At 43.4% G+C, this 18,300-nt stretch overlaps 1 protein-coding gene across 7 annotated transcripts in view; it reads right to left on the bottom strand.

Annotated features, from left to right (window-relative positions):
• Positions 1-847: 847 nt before the first annotated feature.
• Positions 848-18,300, bottom strand: part of sema6dl (sema domain, transmembrane domain (TM), and cytoplasmic domain, (semaphorin) 6D, like) — a 76,711-nt gene continuing 59,258 nt past the window's right edge. For 2 of the 7 annotated variants that reach the window (XM_035418521.1, XM_035418520.1), the window contains 18 exons: positions 13,017-13,179; positions 12,394-12,505; positions 12,134-12,194; positions 11,947-12,009; positions 11,705-11,806; positions 11,446-11,536; positions 11,032-11,151; positions 10,585-10,673; positions 9,672-9,889; positions 9,414-9,545; positions 9,017-9,172; positions 8,653-8,826; positions 7,871-8,011; positions 7,581-7,658; positions 7,387-7,445; positions 6,978-7,034; positions 6,116-6,283; positions 848-4,834 (listed from right to left, as the gene is read on the bottom strand). In XM_035418521.1, coding sequence (XP_035274412.1) covers positions 3,531-4,834; positions 6,116-6,283; positions 6,978-7,034; positions 7,387-7,445; positions 7,581-7,658; positions 7,871-8,011; positions 8,653-8,826; positions 9,017-9,172; positions 9,414-9,545; positions 9,672-9,889; positions 10,585-10,673; positions 11,032-11,151; positions 11,446-11,536; positions 11,705-11,806; positions 11,947-12,009; positions 12,134-12,194; positions 12,394-12,505; positions 13,017-13,128 — 3,237 coding nt within the window. In that variant the 5' untranslated portion in view covers positions 13,129-13,179 and the 3' untranslated portion in view covers positions 848-3,530. Of the gene's footprint in view, positions 4,835-6,115; positions 6,284-6,977; positions 7,035-7,386; positions 7,446-7,580; positions 7,659-7,870; positions 8,012-8,652; positions 8,827-9,016; positions 9,173-9,413; positions 9,546-9,671; positions 9,890-10,584; positions 10,674-11,031; positions 11,152-11,445; positions 11,537-11,704; positions 11,807-11,946; positions 12,010-12,133; positions 12,195-12,393; positions 12,506-13,016; positions 13,180-18,088; positions 18,250-18,300 lie in introns of all 7 variants that reach the window. The other 5 variants (XM_035418522.1, XM_035418523.1, XM_035418524.1 and 2 more) reach the window with 5 other exon arrangements.

Here is an 18,300-nt window from a genome sequence, read left to right as displayed (position 1 = left end):
TAGGCATTCCTGTACTGTAGCACAAATGGCTGGGTCACTTTGTGAATGAGTGATTTCCCTGCATGGCTCTGGCTGACAGGAAAAAATGCAGAAGCCCGTCAAGTGCAGCGCGTGTCAGACTGCGAGGATAAAACTGCATCCGGCAAATACTGGCCATTAATCTGGAAAGAAAAACAGCCAGTTCTGGGTCACCATCAGTAAGAGCTATAGGCTAGTGTTGGCCTGCCAACACAGCACTGCTCGGAATGGGAGTTAAGAGATGAGGGCTGTGCCCCCATCCGAATACGAGCAGTGCTAGCGCAGGGAATTGGTACAGGCCTCCAGAAAAATGTAATATGAATCGGGTTGCGAAATAAGATAATTAGAAGATAATATATCTTGTTGAAATGGTCACAGCTGCCTTTTCTCTTCCCATTATCTTAATTTACATGCCTGAACTGGAGGTTGGCCTGCTTGATATTTTCATCTTAGACCTAATCAACAGAACCAGTGTTATAATTTAGTGTGTTGAGATAAGGGAATAGGTTTAGGGACAGTCCACCTAAAAATTGCAGGTTTGAGTTTAGGATGAAGCATAACTGTGAGCCATACACTTCATTGGAATTGTCCAGTAAAATATCCACTTATGTAAATAGACAATATGTAAAAAGTCATCCAGGGTAAATGTTCAGAAAAATCAATAACTACATGATATGTTGTAGTATCCACCTAGCATGTACTGAGCAAAAGGAACATGAAGTCATTACCTGCAGACATTAAATTGTAATCCTGAGATTAATTTCTCAAGTTGTGAATGCCCTGCTTATGAAATCTTAAAAGGCATCATCTTTTAGAGCTAAACTTTCTGTGCAGTTATGTTTATTTCAACTATACATGCCGTGTTAAAAAACCAAAATGGACAAAAAGAAAAAATCCAAAACCAGTAAGCGGAAATTATTTACACATTCACAGTACAAGTTTACAACATATCTACACATTAAAATACTCTGTAAAACATACAACCGTTTTCCATCTGTAAATTTGCACAGTATTTAAAAAAAAAATGAAATGTTGACAATTTCTTGTTTATTTGCACACAAAGCATTGCAACTGAAATGTAAAGGCTTGAAGAAATCAGAATGAAGACTGTATTCATACGGCAATATACAAGGCAGGTTAACAATACAGACTTCCTAGGATCAAATACCTGTACGGCTCTTTCTCCGTACAAAAACTGGTTAATTGCAGGTAGTGACATCCAACTTCACGAATAGGCATTTTAAAAAATACAATCATTGTTTGTAAACAAAATATAACTTTGGGTTCATACAGACAACCGTCATCTCAGTTTAAGTACAAGTTAACTGTAAGATACTGAAATGTGGCAATGGCCTCTTCAATAATTGAACTGAATATACTTTTTTTGTGTACCAAATTGAAAAAGTCCACCATCTCATCTCTCTGGCCTACTGAGTGCATTAACAATGAACCTGTTCAGACTGTACATGTATCCATTTAACTTAATTTCTCTTTGTTACACCGACCTTTACAAGTACTAAAATTAACCAAATTAACTGAAACACCATTTCCGCAATTTCACGTACAAATCCAAATCCACCAGGCTAACGGTTCAGCATGAAAAGGAACACTTATTATAACCAATTATTATAACTCACCCGCTGCATGGCACCTCAGTGTTAGCACCCTGTTTAAGCACAAGGACTGTGCATAGTAAAGTGGTGTATGACAAGGGAAGCCTGTAAAATAAACTTTAGGTCAATTAAGTGAGGCCATCATGATTTAGACTGATCTCGTATCCTGAAATGTAATGTTTGTCACTAAATTGGCTCTTATTTCCTCAAACCTGTAGTTTTGAGAGTAGAACACTCTACATAGCCCCCTCCAATTTCTCACTGTACCCTAGAGAACACAATGCATAATGTTCAAGAAAAATGAACAGTTTCTACATTTACGATCATTAATTGAATAAGGCACACAATGCACAGATTCAGGTAAACTCGCCTAAAAAATATTTATATTTTTTAATATTTATATATGTACACAATATTGTCATTACCAGCATGACTTTTGTTCAGGACACACTGGTTACTCTTAACGATTGCACAATTATCGTTTGTCTAGCTGCTGAGTTTGCTCATGTTTCAGGAAACCAAATATAGTATCTTCTTCCCTTTGCAGAAAACTAGAATCATTACAAATGTAGTTCCGTTTGTTTTTAATTCTCAGTGACACACAGAGACAAAGGCTATAGTGACAGACATGCATTTTGGCATACAGAGATGCACTGTCTGAGGTTCCTCAAAGATGAGCCTCAATTCAAAAACACATGGCAGCCATGCAGTCCAGGCAAGACCAAGACTCTCTGGGGAAACGCCACCTCTGGTCCTACTTCGACTCACCCAGGCTGTTTATGAAATGACCGGCATCAGCATTTTTCATGGAACTATCAGAGACTCCCTTGAAACCACATGCTCACCCACAAAGATGGCAAGGTCATAATGACCTTGCTGATGAACATTTCATTAAATAATGTAGCTGCAGATCAGGGACCTGACACCTCAAGAACCAAAATGCACACGCAAGACAACCAGAGCTAAATGGAAGCAATGCTTTTGAGTCCAAAATGCACAAACAACATTGTCATATTAACCAATAGCAGCAAATACGTTTAGTAATTTCCCAGTGAGTTAAAACTGTAGTCCAAGTAGGCACCCTGGACATTCATAGCACGTACAGCTAAACCCCCACGATTAATGTCTGTACATGAATTTCCACAAAATGTCCATTAATGTCCATAAAAACCTAATATTAATGTACCTTAGAAAGTAGTTGTTTTACGACTAACAAGTTGTTCTCATTTTTAACCGACTGACTGCACAACAGACATTATAAGTGCATTCCATTTCCTGTGTGAACGTTACACACAGGACTAGCCTTCATTTTGAGGCCAGTATTCGGCCCCAAAAGAAATGTCTCTGCTACAATCATCCGTAGATGCATTTTTCATCAAGATCATGTGTTTGCGATTCCACATATATATTACGTTTAATGTTTTAGACTTTATGCCCAGCTTGACAAATGCATACATTTGTTCTCGTTTAGTGAGTGTTCACATTTAATGGGAAGACAGTGCTCAGTGGCAGTGAGTAATGAAACTCATTCTTCAAGTATTCTTGCGTGTTAAATCGGTAATGCCGGAATGGCAAGCCTGCATAAAATGAACAATCAAGTTCCTTCATGCCGTTTGTTCTCTGTCACTCTAGATACACGAACACAACCGATGTCAGGACCAACCTGTGTCCTCGGGCAGAAAAAGAATACTTTTGAATGGGCCTGTGGTTTACACTTTCAAAGATGTAAATTGAAACAAGGATGAGACACTGCCCAAAGTAGCTTCTTTGGCCACTTGTAATTTCCCTTTTCAAAACGTGCAGTCAGTTGGGACTTCAGCAACATCAGAAAACCCTCCCCAGGCCTTAACCTTAAAGCCGTCAGCTCTTCGACAGAGTGAAACCAGCTGTGCGCACTTTTCAGTAACTGTATTTGTTCACTACCCTCATTTGTGTAGTCTGTGGAACAAACCCGTTGGGTTTTGGGGGAACGTCTGGTTTTAAAGAGGGCGTCCTCTTGACCCCCGTGCGGGGGAGAGAGCCGTGCCCACTGTAACTGCTCTGTCTGGAAACAGAGGGCTGTTGGTGGACCCCCATGGACACCCCGTGCGAGTCCAGCCGGGAAGGGGGTGCGGGAGGCATGTACCCCCCTCTGTTCATGCTGGGCTGCCGCGATACGACGGCCCCACCTGACGAGTTCACGTTTTTGGGAAGGGCTGATATGGAATGCCTCTGTGAAGAGTTCCTGTGGTAGCCCCTCTGTCTTTCTAAAGTGTTCATTTGTCCTGTTGGCGTAGTTGGTGTGGTTGGCACATCAACCCTTTTCGTGGGACTGTTCCTGGGCAGGGACGAGGAGGGGGAGTACAGCGATGCCTCCCTGCTGGGGACTTTGGGCGGTATCTCCGTCATGCTCATCATGGGGTCCAGCATCATGTTCTGCCGGGACTTGGGCATGTCCGCCATAATGGCTTTCGGATTGCCGCTGTCGTTAAAATGTTTCAACAGGTCATTCAGTGTATTCCGCGCGTCCACGGAGCGCCTGTGATCCTTCCTGCCAGATCTGGGCTGGTCTGCGTTTTGGACCTTCCTCTCGGAGCGCAGCATGTCCGCCGCGTTTGTAAAGGAGGCCCGGTAGTCGTGAGTGGCGTTGGGAAGGACCACGGCGCTAGGGATGTGGGCGTGTCCCAGCGGGGAGTGCGGGGGAGGGCTGGAGGGAAAGTACTGGGGGCTTTTCGGTGGAGAATCCCGGCGAGGACCGTTGATCTTGCTGTGGGCCTTCTCCCACTGGTTCTTTATGGTGGGCTGCAGGCTCTTCTGCTGAAGAACAGGCGTGGACTCTGGCGTCGGGAGGGCCGCCAGCTCTGGTGGCTGACACTGGCTGCTCAGTATCATCGTCTTCGTTTCTCCGTTTGATACCACGTCTTTCCCATTGCTCAGTAGGTTAGTGTATAGCTTGGGAGAATCCATGTTCTGCTGGTATTCCTTCACGGGGCTGTCGAACAGGCCGTTGAGCTTTGCAAAGCTGCCAGCAGAGTCAGTACAGGTCTGGGCGGACTCTGCATCCTTGTGGATCTTCCTGGGCTTCCGTAAGAAGGCGTCGCGGTAGCAGTAGACCACCATTCCTGCGATGAGCGCCCCCAGCAGGAAAGCCGCAAACACGCAGGTGATCAGGACATTCATGTGCACCATCTGGTTGGATTCCCCTGACTGCACCTCCCAAACACCTGGAATGCACAATTTCATATCAAAGATCACAGTTAAAGAATTTACATCCCCTTTTCATCGTCATTTGGGTTTTTTTTCCAGATACACCAGAAAAAAGCATATATTTTAATATACAGAATTAAATATTCTGGATACCATCCACTAATCACAGAATACGGAATTTAAGAAGAGGGCATATATATTTTGACATTGAGAAATTTACACATGTAATATGTGCTCAAAAAATAAGTATATTCTTAAAGAATCTTATGACCCATGAATGTCTAGTTGTCATTTTAGAATACCTCTCAGGCAGGTACGCAAGGCAGAGAGGATTTGTTTGCAGGAGTGTTAGAAAGTAGGGAAATACTTTTTTTTTTTTAAAAAGGAATTATTTTAGTCAAGTGTTAGGAACAGTGTGGTTTCATATGAAGCTACTACGCAGGTGAATATTGAATGATTCCATGTCCCACAGGAGTAACGTCTGCTTTTCAGAATAACATGCTATTCTGGGAACGGGGTTAGTTTTTCCTGTTATTATGGAAAGAAAAACACATTTCATCAGATTATCCAGCAAGCAGAAATGTAGAAGTTGGAATGCATCGTGTAATCTATACAGAGGACTTGAGATGGTTGAAGGGGAGCGGAGTTTACTTCCTACTTGGTGGAAACTGGATTACAATGTTATGAGTTTTGTTAGTAACCACAGACATTTTTAAGGAGTTAGTCATCTTGCAGTACAGTTCTAAAATTTGCTAAAACAATAACTGAGTTGGGCTTATTAATGGCAAGGCCTTTGGAAAAAATTCTGGAGAACTAGAAGTTAGATTCCTCTCATGGCACTGAGAGGCTAGGTCACAGAAAGGAAAGCATAAAGAAAGAGAAACCATATTTCAGAATGGAAAATAATTCACAGCGACATACATTCATAAGTGCATAAATAAACCACAAATATGAATGAGCAAAAATGATCAAACATAAATAAACAAAAATAGGGGGGGAAATCACTGCTGTCTTAGCTGATGGAAATCCTGGATAGGTGGCTGAAATCATACAAATGAACTTAACACCGTAGGGTGTACAGTTTTATGAAAAAGCACAATTACACATTTGATTTTTTTCCCCTGAAAATCTTCACACAAGATTGGGGCAGGAAGTCGAATGTATCAGCATATTCCAGCAAGTGCACACGACAGAGTAACAGAGCAGCGCACGCATCTGTATTCTGTGCCCCGTCTGAAAATGGCGGGCACCGTTCAGGATTTCATTCAGCTATAGAGCATTCCCAGAAAAGGCCTTACCATCCAGGATACCTGGTAATGAGTCAAAAGAATGTGAAGTGGCTGGATCGTCTTGGAGGACAAATTTCCTCGAACCAAACGGTTCAGGTGTCTGTGTGGCAATGATTTGAGGTGACTGTGTGCGGCCAGATGCCGCTGTTGTGACTGACGGTGATGACAACTCCACGTCTGTGGCGACAAACAAACTGTTAACAAACGGTGATCACAGTGGACGAGGCATACCGTTAACAGCCAGGTTAGCAGACAGGACCGACGGATGTGGGTTAGTTTCAGCGACTGTTTTACACAGCACATGTACGAAACGCTGCTAAACTAAAAGGAATGGGACTGTTGAAAATGGTGAGTTGAGGTTTCAGCGAGAGTTTTATAATAGATGCCAGAACAAATCCTAATCAAAATCTTTTTATCCCCTGAACCTTCCCAAGCTCAAAACCATTGATTATGCTTTCATTTAAAGGACTATTTGAAATTATATTGTCAAAATGACATTTTGCCATGGATTTTCTATGGTTTGGAACAAAGGGTTTTTTCATTGGAAAAGGGGAAGGAATTTTCTGCCAGCTGAAGGCTGAGATGGCTGTCCAAACAGTGATGACATGGTGCAGACAGAACAGGCCTAACGAGTGGCTAGCAGCACAGCAGATGTTGGTGAAAATGGGAGTGAGGTCGGGTCAGTGATGAAATGGTTCACATTCACATGGACAGCGATGAAATGGCAGCTCTGTCACTACAGTGTCGATGTCAATGAGATGAAAGGGTGGGGGCTTATTAAAGATGGAGAATGGGCAGCAGCAGAGAAGGAGCAGAGAGGGTTGAAATATGCTGAACTCAAGGGGTAAGAAATCAATTGGAAAAAACTAACCAGATGTTGGGTCGCCAAATGATTTGTAATCTGGCGTAGGTGTAGTAGCCAAAAATTCTAAAAGATTTAAAAGGAACAAGAAATAAATCAGTGTAAGATGGTCAAAAAATAAAGCCCAAAATAAATGTAACTTTATAATTAAATTATTAAAAGGGAAATTCATTAGCTGTGTATTTGCATGCCCAGTTGTACATACTGAGTACATTTTTAATTGCCAATTGTTCTGGTCGAATAGTTCAGCCTCGTGAATCTCTTGTGCCAGCACTGCGTTGAATGCTTATGTGCTATTAGTCAGATGTGTAAATGTGTTTGTTAGGATTCCCCACAGAGGAATGTGGTTGAGAGGTTATTTGTGTGATACTGCAAGCTAATGGTGTCACCAAACATGACATGGCTGTGACAGTCTCACCATGACAGTCGCCCAGTCGCACAGTGTTGCCATACTCCACGTCCTGCTCGAACCCGGATCTGTTCAGCAGAGAGAGCACAGCACAAGATGTATTAATCAGATTTTTCACTTAATGTGAAACTGAAGAGCGCGTGGCATGTATTATCTGTGGAGCACAGATGTGTGCTGGTGAATGGGGAAATGCATGTACTTACAGCACGCCCGGCTGGAGAGTTTCACAGGCCCCGTGCGGCATCCACCCACAGTACGGATCACGTGACGCGATGCAGGACCTGTGTTTCACAGTACAACCCCATCAGCATGGCTACATGTCGCTTGCGTAGGTTAAACATTAAAAATATATTAACATCCTGTGGCCAATTGTCCAAAGGCAGGATGCGGTTCTCTGACATTATACACATTAAACACGAGGGCATTGAAAGCGGTAAGGCTTCAGCTGCCGTGACCGCGGCCTGCTGCTGAGAACGGGGCCGGGTGGACTCACTTGTGGCAGGAGCCGTGTCGTTCGCAGCGGCTGAGAGGGAGCCTGACCACACAGCCGGGGAAGGCCACGAACAGCCCCTGGGTCTCTTTGTCCAGGTGGAGAGACATGATGCGACGGTCCTCCTCGCTGTTGTACAGGCACCTGGGATCGAGAGCAGGGCAGGCCAATTAGACCCGTTTACCTCGCTTAAATTAAAACCTCCTGTCTGCTGCTTCCCAGACTGATGCAGTAATCTACTGAACAGGGCTACAAGTACGTCTCTGTTTAATAACACAGAAATCACAGCCCTAAAACTATGGAAGCATATCCGCGCCAAAATTCAAATGGAAATGCAAACGCCTACATTGCATTTTCATTTTCAATTTAGTGTATGCACTTTATCTGGCAATTAGAAAATTTTAATGCAGTCCATTACACATTACATTTCTCAATCTCTATGACACAACCCTGTCATACTTGAAATGTAAATGACAAACCACATTTGAAACAGCAGTTTCTTATTGTAACCACTTATTTTATCCACAACAAAAATGAAATAGTAATTCAATTGACCATTTATCGTTTCATTTTCACGTTGAAATGAAAAATAGTAATGCTTCCATTGTATCATCATGAAAACTTGAAAATGCAAAGTGACCGTTTGCATTTTCATTTGAATTATGCCATGGTTTTTGTTTCATGCGATTGCGGATTTGCATTTTCATTTGAATTTTGGCGTGGAAATGCTTCCACATAAAACTGAAGCTGGAATACCACGAAGTACATATTGGTGGTGGACGTACTTGGCTCGGTTGAATGCGTCAATCTCCTCCAGAAAGACGCTTTCATTCATGGAGAAGGGCAAAGTCTTCGCCAGGACCTTGAGGACCACGCCGGCCTCAGAGCCAATGAAAACCACCGTGTAGTTCTGGTGGGGGCCGGCCGAATTATCAACAGCCAAGGCGGTCAGCCTGTACCTGTAATAAACAAGCCGGCTCACTGTAAATTCTCCAGTACCTGTAATAAACAAGCCGGCTCACTGTAAATTCTCCAATACCTGTAATAAACAAGCCGGCTCACTGTAAATTCTCCAATGTTCAGGTTAGCAATTTTCCCCTCCTTTGAACAACCGGGGGGAACCTTATGTTGCGGAGGAGCACGTCTCACCTGACGCGAGTCTTGGTGAACCAGGGCTCCTCGCTGACAGACGGCACGGCGGTGTCCATCAGAGGGTGAGATTTGATGAAGAGCAGGGTTTCGTCCGGGAAATCAATGGAGGTTTTGTACGCCTCTGCCGAGCCGTGTCCCGCACAGCAGCCGGGCCTGAAAAGAACACAGGGCGTATTATTCCCCTCGCGCTCTCCGGGGACAACAGGGTCAGCTGCTTATTAGGACCGATAACAGAGGGGGCAAGGCAAGTGCCACGCACTGGTAAAGGTACACCTGCGTGCATATGGCGTCCACAAGAGGCCCGGTTAAAAATGCAGCGCATCCAGTTATCGCCCATGAATTATTTACCCGAAACCAAAAGCGAAACGCTATTGTGTCACGCCATCGCGTGTACCTGGGCTTTGGCAAGCGCTCTTCCGGAAAAGCCGTCCACACGGAGTCGGGCGTCTTCTGTTCTTTGAACCGGCCTCTGAACGCCTTCTCGATGTCCGCCATCGAAAACGCGCAGACCGCCGAGCCGGGAATGCTGCGACGTAACAAAACGAATTTCGGTCATAGCGTCGGTTAAACGCAAATGAATCGAATAAAGGAGGCTCCGTCGTCTGAGCAGACGATAAAAAGCGAGCGCCTTTCTCAGAGGTATTTTTCTTACCTGTTCAGCTGCGTGGTGAACACGCCGACCACAGTAGGGATTCCGTTGATTTCTATTATGTCGGTGATGGATTGCAGGACGTCGAAATAGAAAAAGGACTCCCCCGGAACAGAGCAGTTTAGGCGCGCCTTAACGAAGGAGGTCCAGTGCTTCTCCAGCACGCGCTGGGACCCGCCCACGTCGTTCTTGCATATGCGCGCCACCCGGGAATACACCGCCTGAAAGACCCGAACGTTAAAAAAAAAGGAAATGTCCCGGAATCATCAATTTCGACACGAAAAACACTTCCAGCTTCTGAATAATACATGGTGGAGCAAAGCTCTTCCTGCCCTTGTGTCGAATGTTGTTGTTTTTTTATATTTTTTTTATATCCGGGACCAGCTAAGTGGTCCAACTGAGACTGCCTTTACCTGAGAGGCTGGGTACTTGGAGGGCGACTAAGCCTGACGCTCAAATCAAATTCAACATGCAAATCCCTTCGCTCAGTTTTTTTCGCAAAACGGGGGAACGAACGGGGTTTAAGGTCATAAATTAACCGTGCGTAACCGGTTTAATAATTAACCGTGGCAAATCTATATCACAGCACAGGTATCATCCTCCACATTAGCTTGGCTGAAATATTTATTAACTTCTGGTCAAGGGAAAGCGCTTAAAACCTGTTGGAGAGCCATGCACCCCATGTTGTATTGGTAAATTTCAACTGATCAGCAGGGAGTAGACGGCATACTAATGCCTTCAGGGAACCATATATTACCACAAAACAGGTCTGCGGAAAAGCTCAGAGTTAGGCATACAAAGCAGGTGGTTATTTTTATTTATTTTATTTATTTACAACTGCAGCAAAAACTATGAAATATTTGATACTGCGCCTGTATTTCCTTGCTGGTATTGGTATTCATTATTCAAATCTTACCTTTCCCAAGTTATTGTGCTCAGCTGCGATTTCCCTGAAGAAGAAATACACATAATTCCCATAATCCACGGCATGCAGGAAGTGTGGTTCTGAGGGGAGGAAAAAAATTGTTAGCATTTTGACCAAAATAAATTATTTGCTTCACGTCAGACAGATTCACAGTAACGGTTGAGCCAAACTGGCTCGATGTTGACCCAGATAGTGGAGTACAGCATTACACATCAATGAGAGAGATTTTCTCTGTCCTCCAGACATTCTGATACAGCTGACTGCTCAGTGTATTGTAAGAAAGGTCAGGGACTGGAACAAAGACCCACACAAATACAATATAAACGAGTTCTGCAAGGCCGTTTAACTTCCTGTGTCCTTTCAGCTTGGTGTGCGCTGTAGCCGAAGTCTGTAACTGCAAAAGTGCAGATGTGTATAAAAAAAAAATATATATTTTACCTTTTAACCACTTTGAGTCATACTTGATGGTTCTTAGGGCAGACCCATCCCCCATGCTGCGATAGATGACTGCATCGCTGGCCAGGAAGTCCGCCACCGTGGCTGAGTAAAGCTTCCCGTCTGGAACGAGGCAAGGTAAAGGCTGCTGTAATTTGTGTGCTGGGCAAGCGCTTGCACATTTTCTCAGTATGTGCTTGTAGCTTTTAAAAACACTTGAGCGTTTATTAATGGCAGCACTTTCCGGGCGGTTGTCGTCGTGGGGACCTGACGCACACCGCTCGTTGTGGCAAAAAAGGTGATTAATGCCTCTGATCTGGGGCTTGGCAGTCATGGGGCCTCCATGCTTTCAGCCCAAACCCCCCACAATGATGGAAACGACCATTCGTCACTCGTAATTAGCGGAGTTTTCCATACCAGCAAAGAGGGCCACGTTGGTCTGCTTGGCATCGAATGGGCACCTCGCCAAGCCACTTATTTCCTCTCCGTCAAATTCCAGGTTATCCAACTGCAGAGAAAAATGAAGGCATATGCGACATGTTGTTAAACTACTTTTTATCATGTTTGAACAGTGTTCCATAGGAGACACACACACACACAAAATAAACTGCAGAATTCCCACAGAATGGGAAAAGGTAATCAGCTAGAAAAAGAAAAGACGAAGCCGTTGACTCACCCGGTAGTATCTGCACATGGGGTTAAAGCCATTTGTGCCGCAGATGAACACAAGATCATCATTTCTAGGTACCAGAACTTTAATAAAATTATGGCATTCATCCTAAGAGGCAGAAAAGAGAGGGGTGGGGGAGGGGGGAAGACTTATTACAAAACTGATTGGGCACAATTATCTTTGGATATCAGATTTCTTTCCATGGAAAATAAAACAAGTGGGAACAAGCCAGTGGAATGGTAGCTTACTCTATGCTTCCCCTTCATGGCACATGTTTCTCGGTCTCCTGGGCCGGATCGCCACGTTAATTTCTGTGATTTCAGAAGAGAAACTACAATGATCACTGATTCCAGCTACTTATCTAGAAGCACAGTTATTCTTTCTTTAGCTGTTAACTTTGGTGTGTTTAAGGAGAAAATCAGAGCATAAACTCACCCTGTAAGGTATGATCTCGGTTCTGTATGTCTCTCGCAAGCTTACCAAGTACACCTGGTCTCTGTTGAAAGAGGAAAATACAACCATAAATTTCAATGCCTGCGACACGGACAAACCATTTAATTATTAAACCCTGCCAAAAAAAGCAATGGCCGCCCAATCTGCCATGTGATACAAATCACCCTGTAAATCAAGCGTTGGTACATATCACTGGGCAAATGTTTCCAGTTTTCAATACAATTAAGAGCATTAAGATTTACCTTCCGGCAATGAAGAGCGTGTCTTGAATTTTTGTCATCAGCTGAAAGTCCAGCCTGTGCTGAGATTCATTGCCTGCTGGACGCCCTCTAAATACCGGATACTGCTTTGAGTCTGCAGGGGAATGAGTAGCAGCAATATTGGGGATTACAGGGCTGCGGAGTCGATAGGGAGTATTGATTAGCCGTATAGTTAGCTATGTGTAACGGCTTTAAAGAAATCCCTCAGTAATGTACTGAATATTAAAGAATACAACACTGACACATTGAATGCCTTGCATTAACTGTGTCAGCAGTTTTTTTTGTATTTCCTCACACTATATCACAGGAACCACTTTTGGTTCTCTTGATATTCACGCTGAAGACTCGGGCATTTGTATGCATGCATATACTCTCCTTTAACGCGTTAACTTTTCATACTGACAGATGAGAGGAAATATTACAGTCACTGTCACTTGTCCAGAACATAAGGAAAAAAAACACATAAAAATAGTGCCCCTGGGTGAGCTCCTGTACAGTAGCTATTCTGAGTTTCTGCCAACTGCCTGACTGAACTCGATGTGACAGCAGACGGCACCTCTGGTGCCCTTCTGCATGCTAGGTTCTCATCCAGAGGCAGCACTTACAGTGGTAGTCTATGGTGTCAATGGGAACGCTGTCTTCAGGAAAGCTGACCGCCCAGACGTGCGAAGCCGCCAGAAGCACCAAGCTGAGGAGGAGCTGTGCTCTCGGGCCCATGGCTCACGCAGAGAGCTGACACTTCCTGTTCCGCAAAACTGTCGATGCTACCTGCGGAAAAAGCACAGGGACACCGGGGAATGCCGAGGGCGGCCGGAGACTATTCTCCTGTTCCCGCTCTCGCCCCACCCGAATGACCTTCCCACGTTCATCTCACCAGCTGCTTACTTATGGAAGATAACCGCCAACCTTGTGCTCCCGTCAATCCCGACTGCGGGTAACATTTCTGCCTGTGACCTGACAGGTGCTAATTTTTCACTAAGAGGCCCGGCATGAGTAACTGTCTATGATATATTGTTACACCCTGTCAAATCAAGAGAAGTGTGGGTGGTGGGTTCCTTCAGACAAAGAGCAGTGAAAGAGGAAGTGTGTACCACTCACTACAGGGATGCATGGTCAGCAAATGTCTCATTTGTTTTGGAAATGTGTAAAGCACGCGCGTACTCTTTTTCTAAGCATTTGCGGAGCGGCAGTTTAGAGGTGACCCATTGTTATCAATACGGCGCACAACATTTGCAGCTCTGTCCCAGAGATTAACCCAGAGATGCTTCTGCGGCAGCGCGGATTCGAGCCTCTGCGCTCGATGCCAGCCTTAAAGCCTGACTCCGGTGACTCCGGCATGGCTGGGCCATGTCCCGGGGTAACGGTGGTTGGAGACCAACCGTGTGCATATTAATGAACATTGTACAGTAAAATATTTATAAGGCAAACAAATTATTCATGGGGAAGCGGCCCCGAATGGATGTGAGCGGTTTACAGTGGGGGACAACAAACAGCCAAGAAAACGGATTAGCTGGGCCGCGTGCGGCGCCGCAGATAGAGGCCTGGCGCAGCGCTGATGAGCGGCGCTCGCGGGCACGCCTGGCTCGTCAGCATCGACGCTTTTTCAATTAGCTCCGGCGCGCACCTGCTCGCAGTCCGCGGCGAGCATCGACCGCCGATCCACTTAGGGATCCGATGGATCGGGGGGCGGAGGATGCGGCGAAGGGTTCAGCCGTTCCGTATGCGTTAATGTCAAACATTAATGCCTTTTTAGCGGTATGGATGGGGCAGAGCAGTTTTCATGCGTCGGAAAGGTCAAGAGAGCACGTGCGCCACACCTGTTTCACGCAGCTCTCCGGTCTCATTTATGAAGGCATTAGCATAGGGTCTGTGGAGTCGTTCGCTTTGCGCAAGACTCAATTGATCCCTTTATTCAATGAGGATGTACAGTACACTGGGCATCTTCTACAGAGACAGGATTTCTCCCCATTAGAGCCACGCTTGAGAGATTATGTTTTCAGTAGCCTAGCAACAAAATGTCCAGCAAAGGCAATGTAGATTCTAATTTAATTGAAGTCAATGCAACTGAGGAGAGAGCAACTTTTTAACAAAGTTACCAAAAAACCATGGATCTATAAAGAAGTGCAGCACTAAGCAGCGCATGCATTTTAACTAAATCAGGGGAACCGAAGGAGATGCGTCATGAGAGAATGCTAATCTATTGCCAGGAAAATCAATACAGGTTGTAAAAATGCCAAAATGCTACACTTATAAGCTGTATTAGGAATTATATTGGTTTTTTAAAAAGAATTTTCTTGATATAAAGTCAATAACGCCACAAGATTTAAAGTGAACCAGCTACCCCCCACAGTCCCAATGCATTTCTGCCATTCATTATTCATGATCACATTAAAACTGGAACAGTAGGTGCAAGGCTATTGTTGCTTGATTTTATAACAGAGTTATAAAATGGGAGGAGCCTGGGATTCACATGTAACCTAACACAATACAGAAAAGGAGACGTACAGAGGTCAAATGCTCAAATTACTATTCAGTCCATAGTAAGAACAATGTTTTCTTAAATGGAGTATCTTGGTACGGTTTCTAATTCTTGCCCTCAAGTGCATGGGCCTCAGCAAATCCTAAGATTCAAGGCAGTGTCACGCAACATGTTACTGTTTAGCATTTCCCTACAATCGCTCTAAAATTGCTTTGTTATTACAGGATTTTTCAATGTTCTTCACTCACGCAATTTCTCAGTTGATGTTGGCTTAGTTTCACAAGGCTCAAGGAAATTTGGCTCCAACATTTGGTTGGAATTGCAAGCTTGTGATTTTCGCTTGGTAGGTCATTGCCTGCAATAGACCTACCACTGCATTCTTGCAGTGATGTCTTGCAGCAGAGATTGCTGCAAAAAATATATAAAAAATAGTAAACAATAGGAGCAATATATCATTTTTTGTCTTTTGCAACATGAAGGCTCCTCATGGCTGAACAACTGCTGTCATTTCTTGGGTCACTTTTGTTGTCATCCTGTTCCATGCTCTGCAATAAAACCACTGAACATGAAATCAGATAACTGGCAAATTGGTTTTCAGGCCTCTTACTTTTGTGCAGTATTAAGGAAAGATTTAATGCTCCTTTGAAGCACTGGAGGGAGAGGCTGTTAAATTGAATGTACAACATCACTGTGTTGTCAAAATCTAAGGTTTTTAGAAAGCAATCCCAGCCTGTTTAGAGGAGAACTCTGACACCACATCAGAATGAACTTCAGCAGTGGTGGTAAAATGATTACTCCGCTTCTACTTAAATAATAAGAACACATAATGTTTTGGTCTTTGCTCAAGGATTAGATGCGAGGGGTTTGAACTTGTTTCTTTTAAATCTCTGGCAAAGGGACTTGGCTCTACTGCTAAATGGCAGCCCCGCCCACCTTCGTGAGAACAGCACAAATGGGTGGGAGAGTTTTCACACCAGAACTCACCATCTCAATACCCCACAAAAAACCTTGTGCTGCAGGTGTGTCATCTAATGAACGTGTTCGGCATTGCCGGGTGGGACAACACAATAGAAACTTCATGTTCTGGGTGTTAACTTTAGTTACTATGGCCAGACAATGGCGTCAGCAGTGTGGAAGAGGGAAATTGCCACGGCCAGCTGTATTGTTAACAGTCCGATGATCACGATGAAGCCTCAGAAGATTACAGGGCCAGGGAGCCTGTTGTGGTCAGTGACAAGGTGATTGATGACTCCTTCACAATGTCGAGTTATACAGAACAGGGAGAAGTTCACTTTGGGGTTGTTAAAATGCTAATCGCGGCTGGTTAACAATAGGTGCGGCAAACACCGGGCAATGAAATAAATAAACTTCAGAACTGCCCTTTAAAGAGCAATTTTAATCCCCGAGGTCATTTCAATATTTACTTCCCTGAAGCAGCAGAGGGCAACTGTACGCTATTATTCAGATCATTACTGAATTATCTCCAGCGTTTTAGAATTTGCTGTAAATCATAACACCAAATAGTATAACATGCTGCCTCCTGCTTTTAAAAAAACAGTAGGCTACAGCAAGGGGAACTACTGGGTGAAGTAATTTCTTTTTGTTTAGCCCAAATATTAACACTATGAAGCTTTTAAATTATGTTTACCTATATCTGAACTTATTTTGCTTCTTATCACCAGACCTTTTAAAATGAGCAAGTAAGCCAAATGTTTAAGTGGTGCGTGCATGCTCGTATAATTGTAGCTACGTAATTAACATGAAATTCACATTCTTATTTATATGACAACGCGTTCATTTCCAAACAATTCTTTCAATATTTTTCCCCCCATTAACGTACAATCTAAATGCACTCTCTACTGATATCACTGAAAATAGCCTAAATGTTGGAAGGTCGTTGATAGGGGGAAAAAATAACATCGTTGGGTAAAAGCAGATTGCATGGTAACGTTATACGGTTGTAAATTCCGAATAATCCTTAAAATACATTTGGGAAAATCCTTTTTGTGCAGGACGTGATATTATGTATTCAGCACTGATCCGTGATAATTCCTTGAGTCCGTTTGAAATACAATGGTTTGGGAACGGCAAAAGTGACAAAAGGTAATGTATTTGCATGTAAATTGATTCTCTTGCCATTACATGCTTTTGGGATTGGGGCGGAGAATTACGAAAGCTGATATAAAATAAGAATTTGCCATAATTTATATTAAATATTTTGGCATAGGTTAGGCTACTTATAATTAAACGATGTAGCCAATATGCTACGTTCGTTTTTAAGTGCGTAGCCTCTAGCCTATAAGGCAAAATGTTACTTATAGACTAGTAAGCGGAATGAAAACTTTAAAACGGAACTGCTGAGCATACTACGTGAAAACAGCATAATAGTAATTACTTCTATATGGTAAAGTGCATAGTATTTTAGGAGGTTATGGTACGGTTTTAAAAATCTGCTGCTCTTCTGGGATGCTATGGTCGATATGTTATACGTCAAGAAGCCTAGTGTTTGGAGTTTGCTCCACATTCAAGGTACACAAAATAGCCGACGTGCATTTGAAGACTATAATCTTAAAAGAAAATCTTAATTTCTGTATGTCCACCCACAATAAAGGATTTCCCATGCCGTCATCTCATATGTCTATTTATGATAAATTAGTGCACATCCAGTCTACAATGTACAACTAATATCAGAACTATTGTAGCTACTTTAAACTTTAATAGAAAATGAATCCTCCTGACTAATGAAATATTGTACGGCGACCTCATTAAGCAATCCACAGCTTGTTTTCTGTAATTATTTACCGCCAGATGCAGTACAGCAGTGATTGGAAGGGAAAACGGGTAACCAAGGATTTAATAGACTACTTTTCTGCAAACTCTATCGATGATACAGTATAGCAAATTACTCTGCTGTTATTCAATTAGACTGCTGCAAGTCCTGGGAATAACCTACAACACCTGAATACACAAACCCGAGGCCAATATCCAAATATGGTATTTTATAACTATATATTTAATAACTAGCCTATCCATACATATCACGACACCAACCAATGAACACGTGAACCTTCACCATACAAAATATCAATTTATATGACTTACAAAAAATCAATGTAATTTAACACACCCACACACGCGGGCGCGCGCGCACACACAGCTGAAAATATCTCAAAAGAAGCGAAAACACAACCATCCTACCTGAAGACTCCCAAACATTCATGAAAGCTTTGTGAGGTCCTGTTAGATGCCGAAGTCTGTTTCTTTCTCTCATCAATCCGCTTGATCAGATTCACTCATCTTACATGGACTTCATGTCGATTTCACTGCGAGTCGGAACTTTCTTTATCCAGTTGTGGAACCTCAAAATTAATTCCGATGCAAAGAAAGTAACATTTTCTTTCACTCGTCAA

Source organism: Anguilla anguilla, chromosome 5 (genome assembly GCF_013347855.1).
Source record: "Anguilla anguilla isolate fAngAng1 chromosome 5, fAngAng1.pri, whole genome shotgun sequence".
Lineage (NCBI taxonomy): Eukaryota > Metazoa > Chordata > Actinopteri > Anguilliformes > Anguillidae > Anguilla > Anguilla anguilla.
Note: the sequence above shows the minus strand (reverse complement) of the source record. Positions and strands in the feature narration are given on the sequence as shown.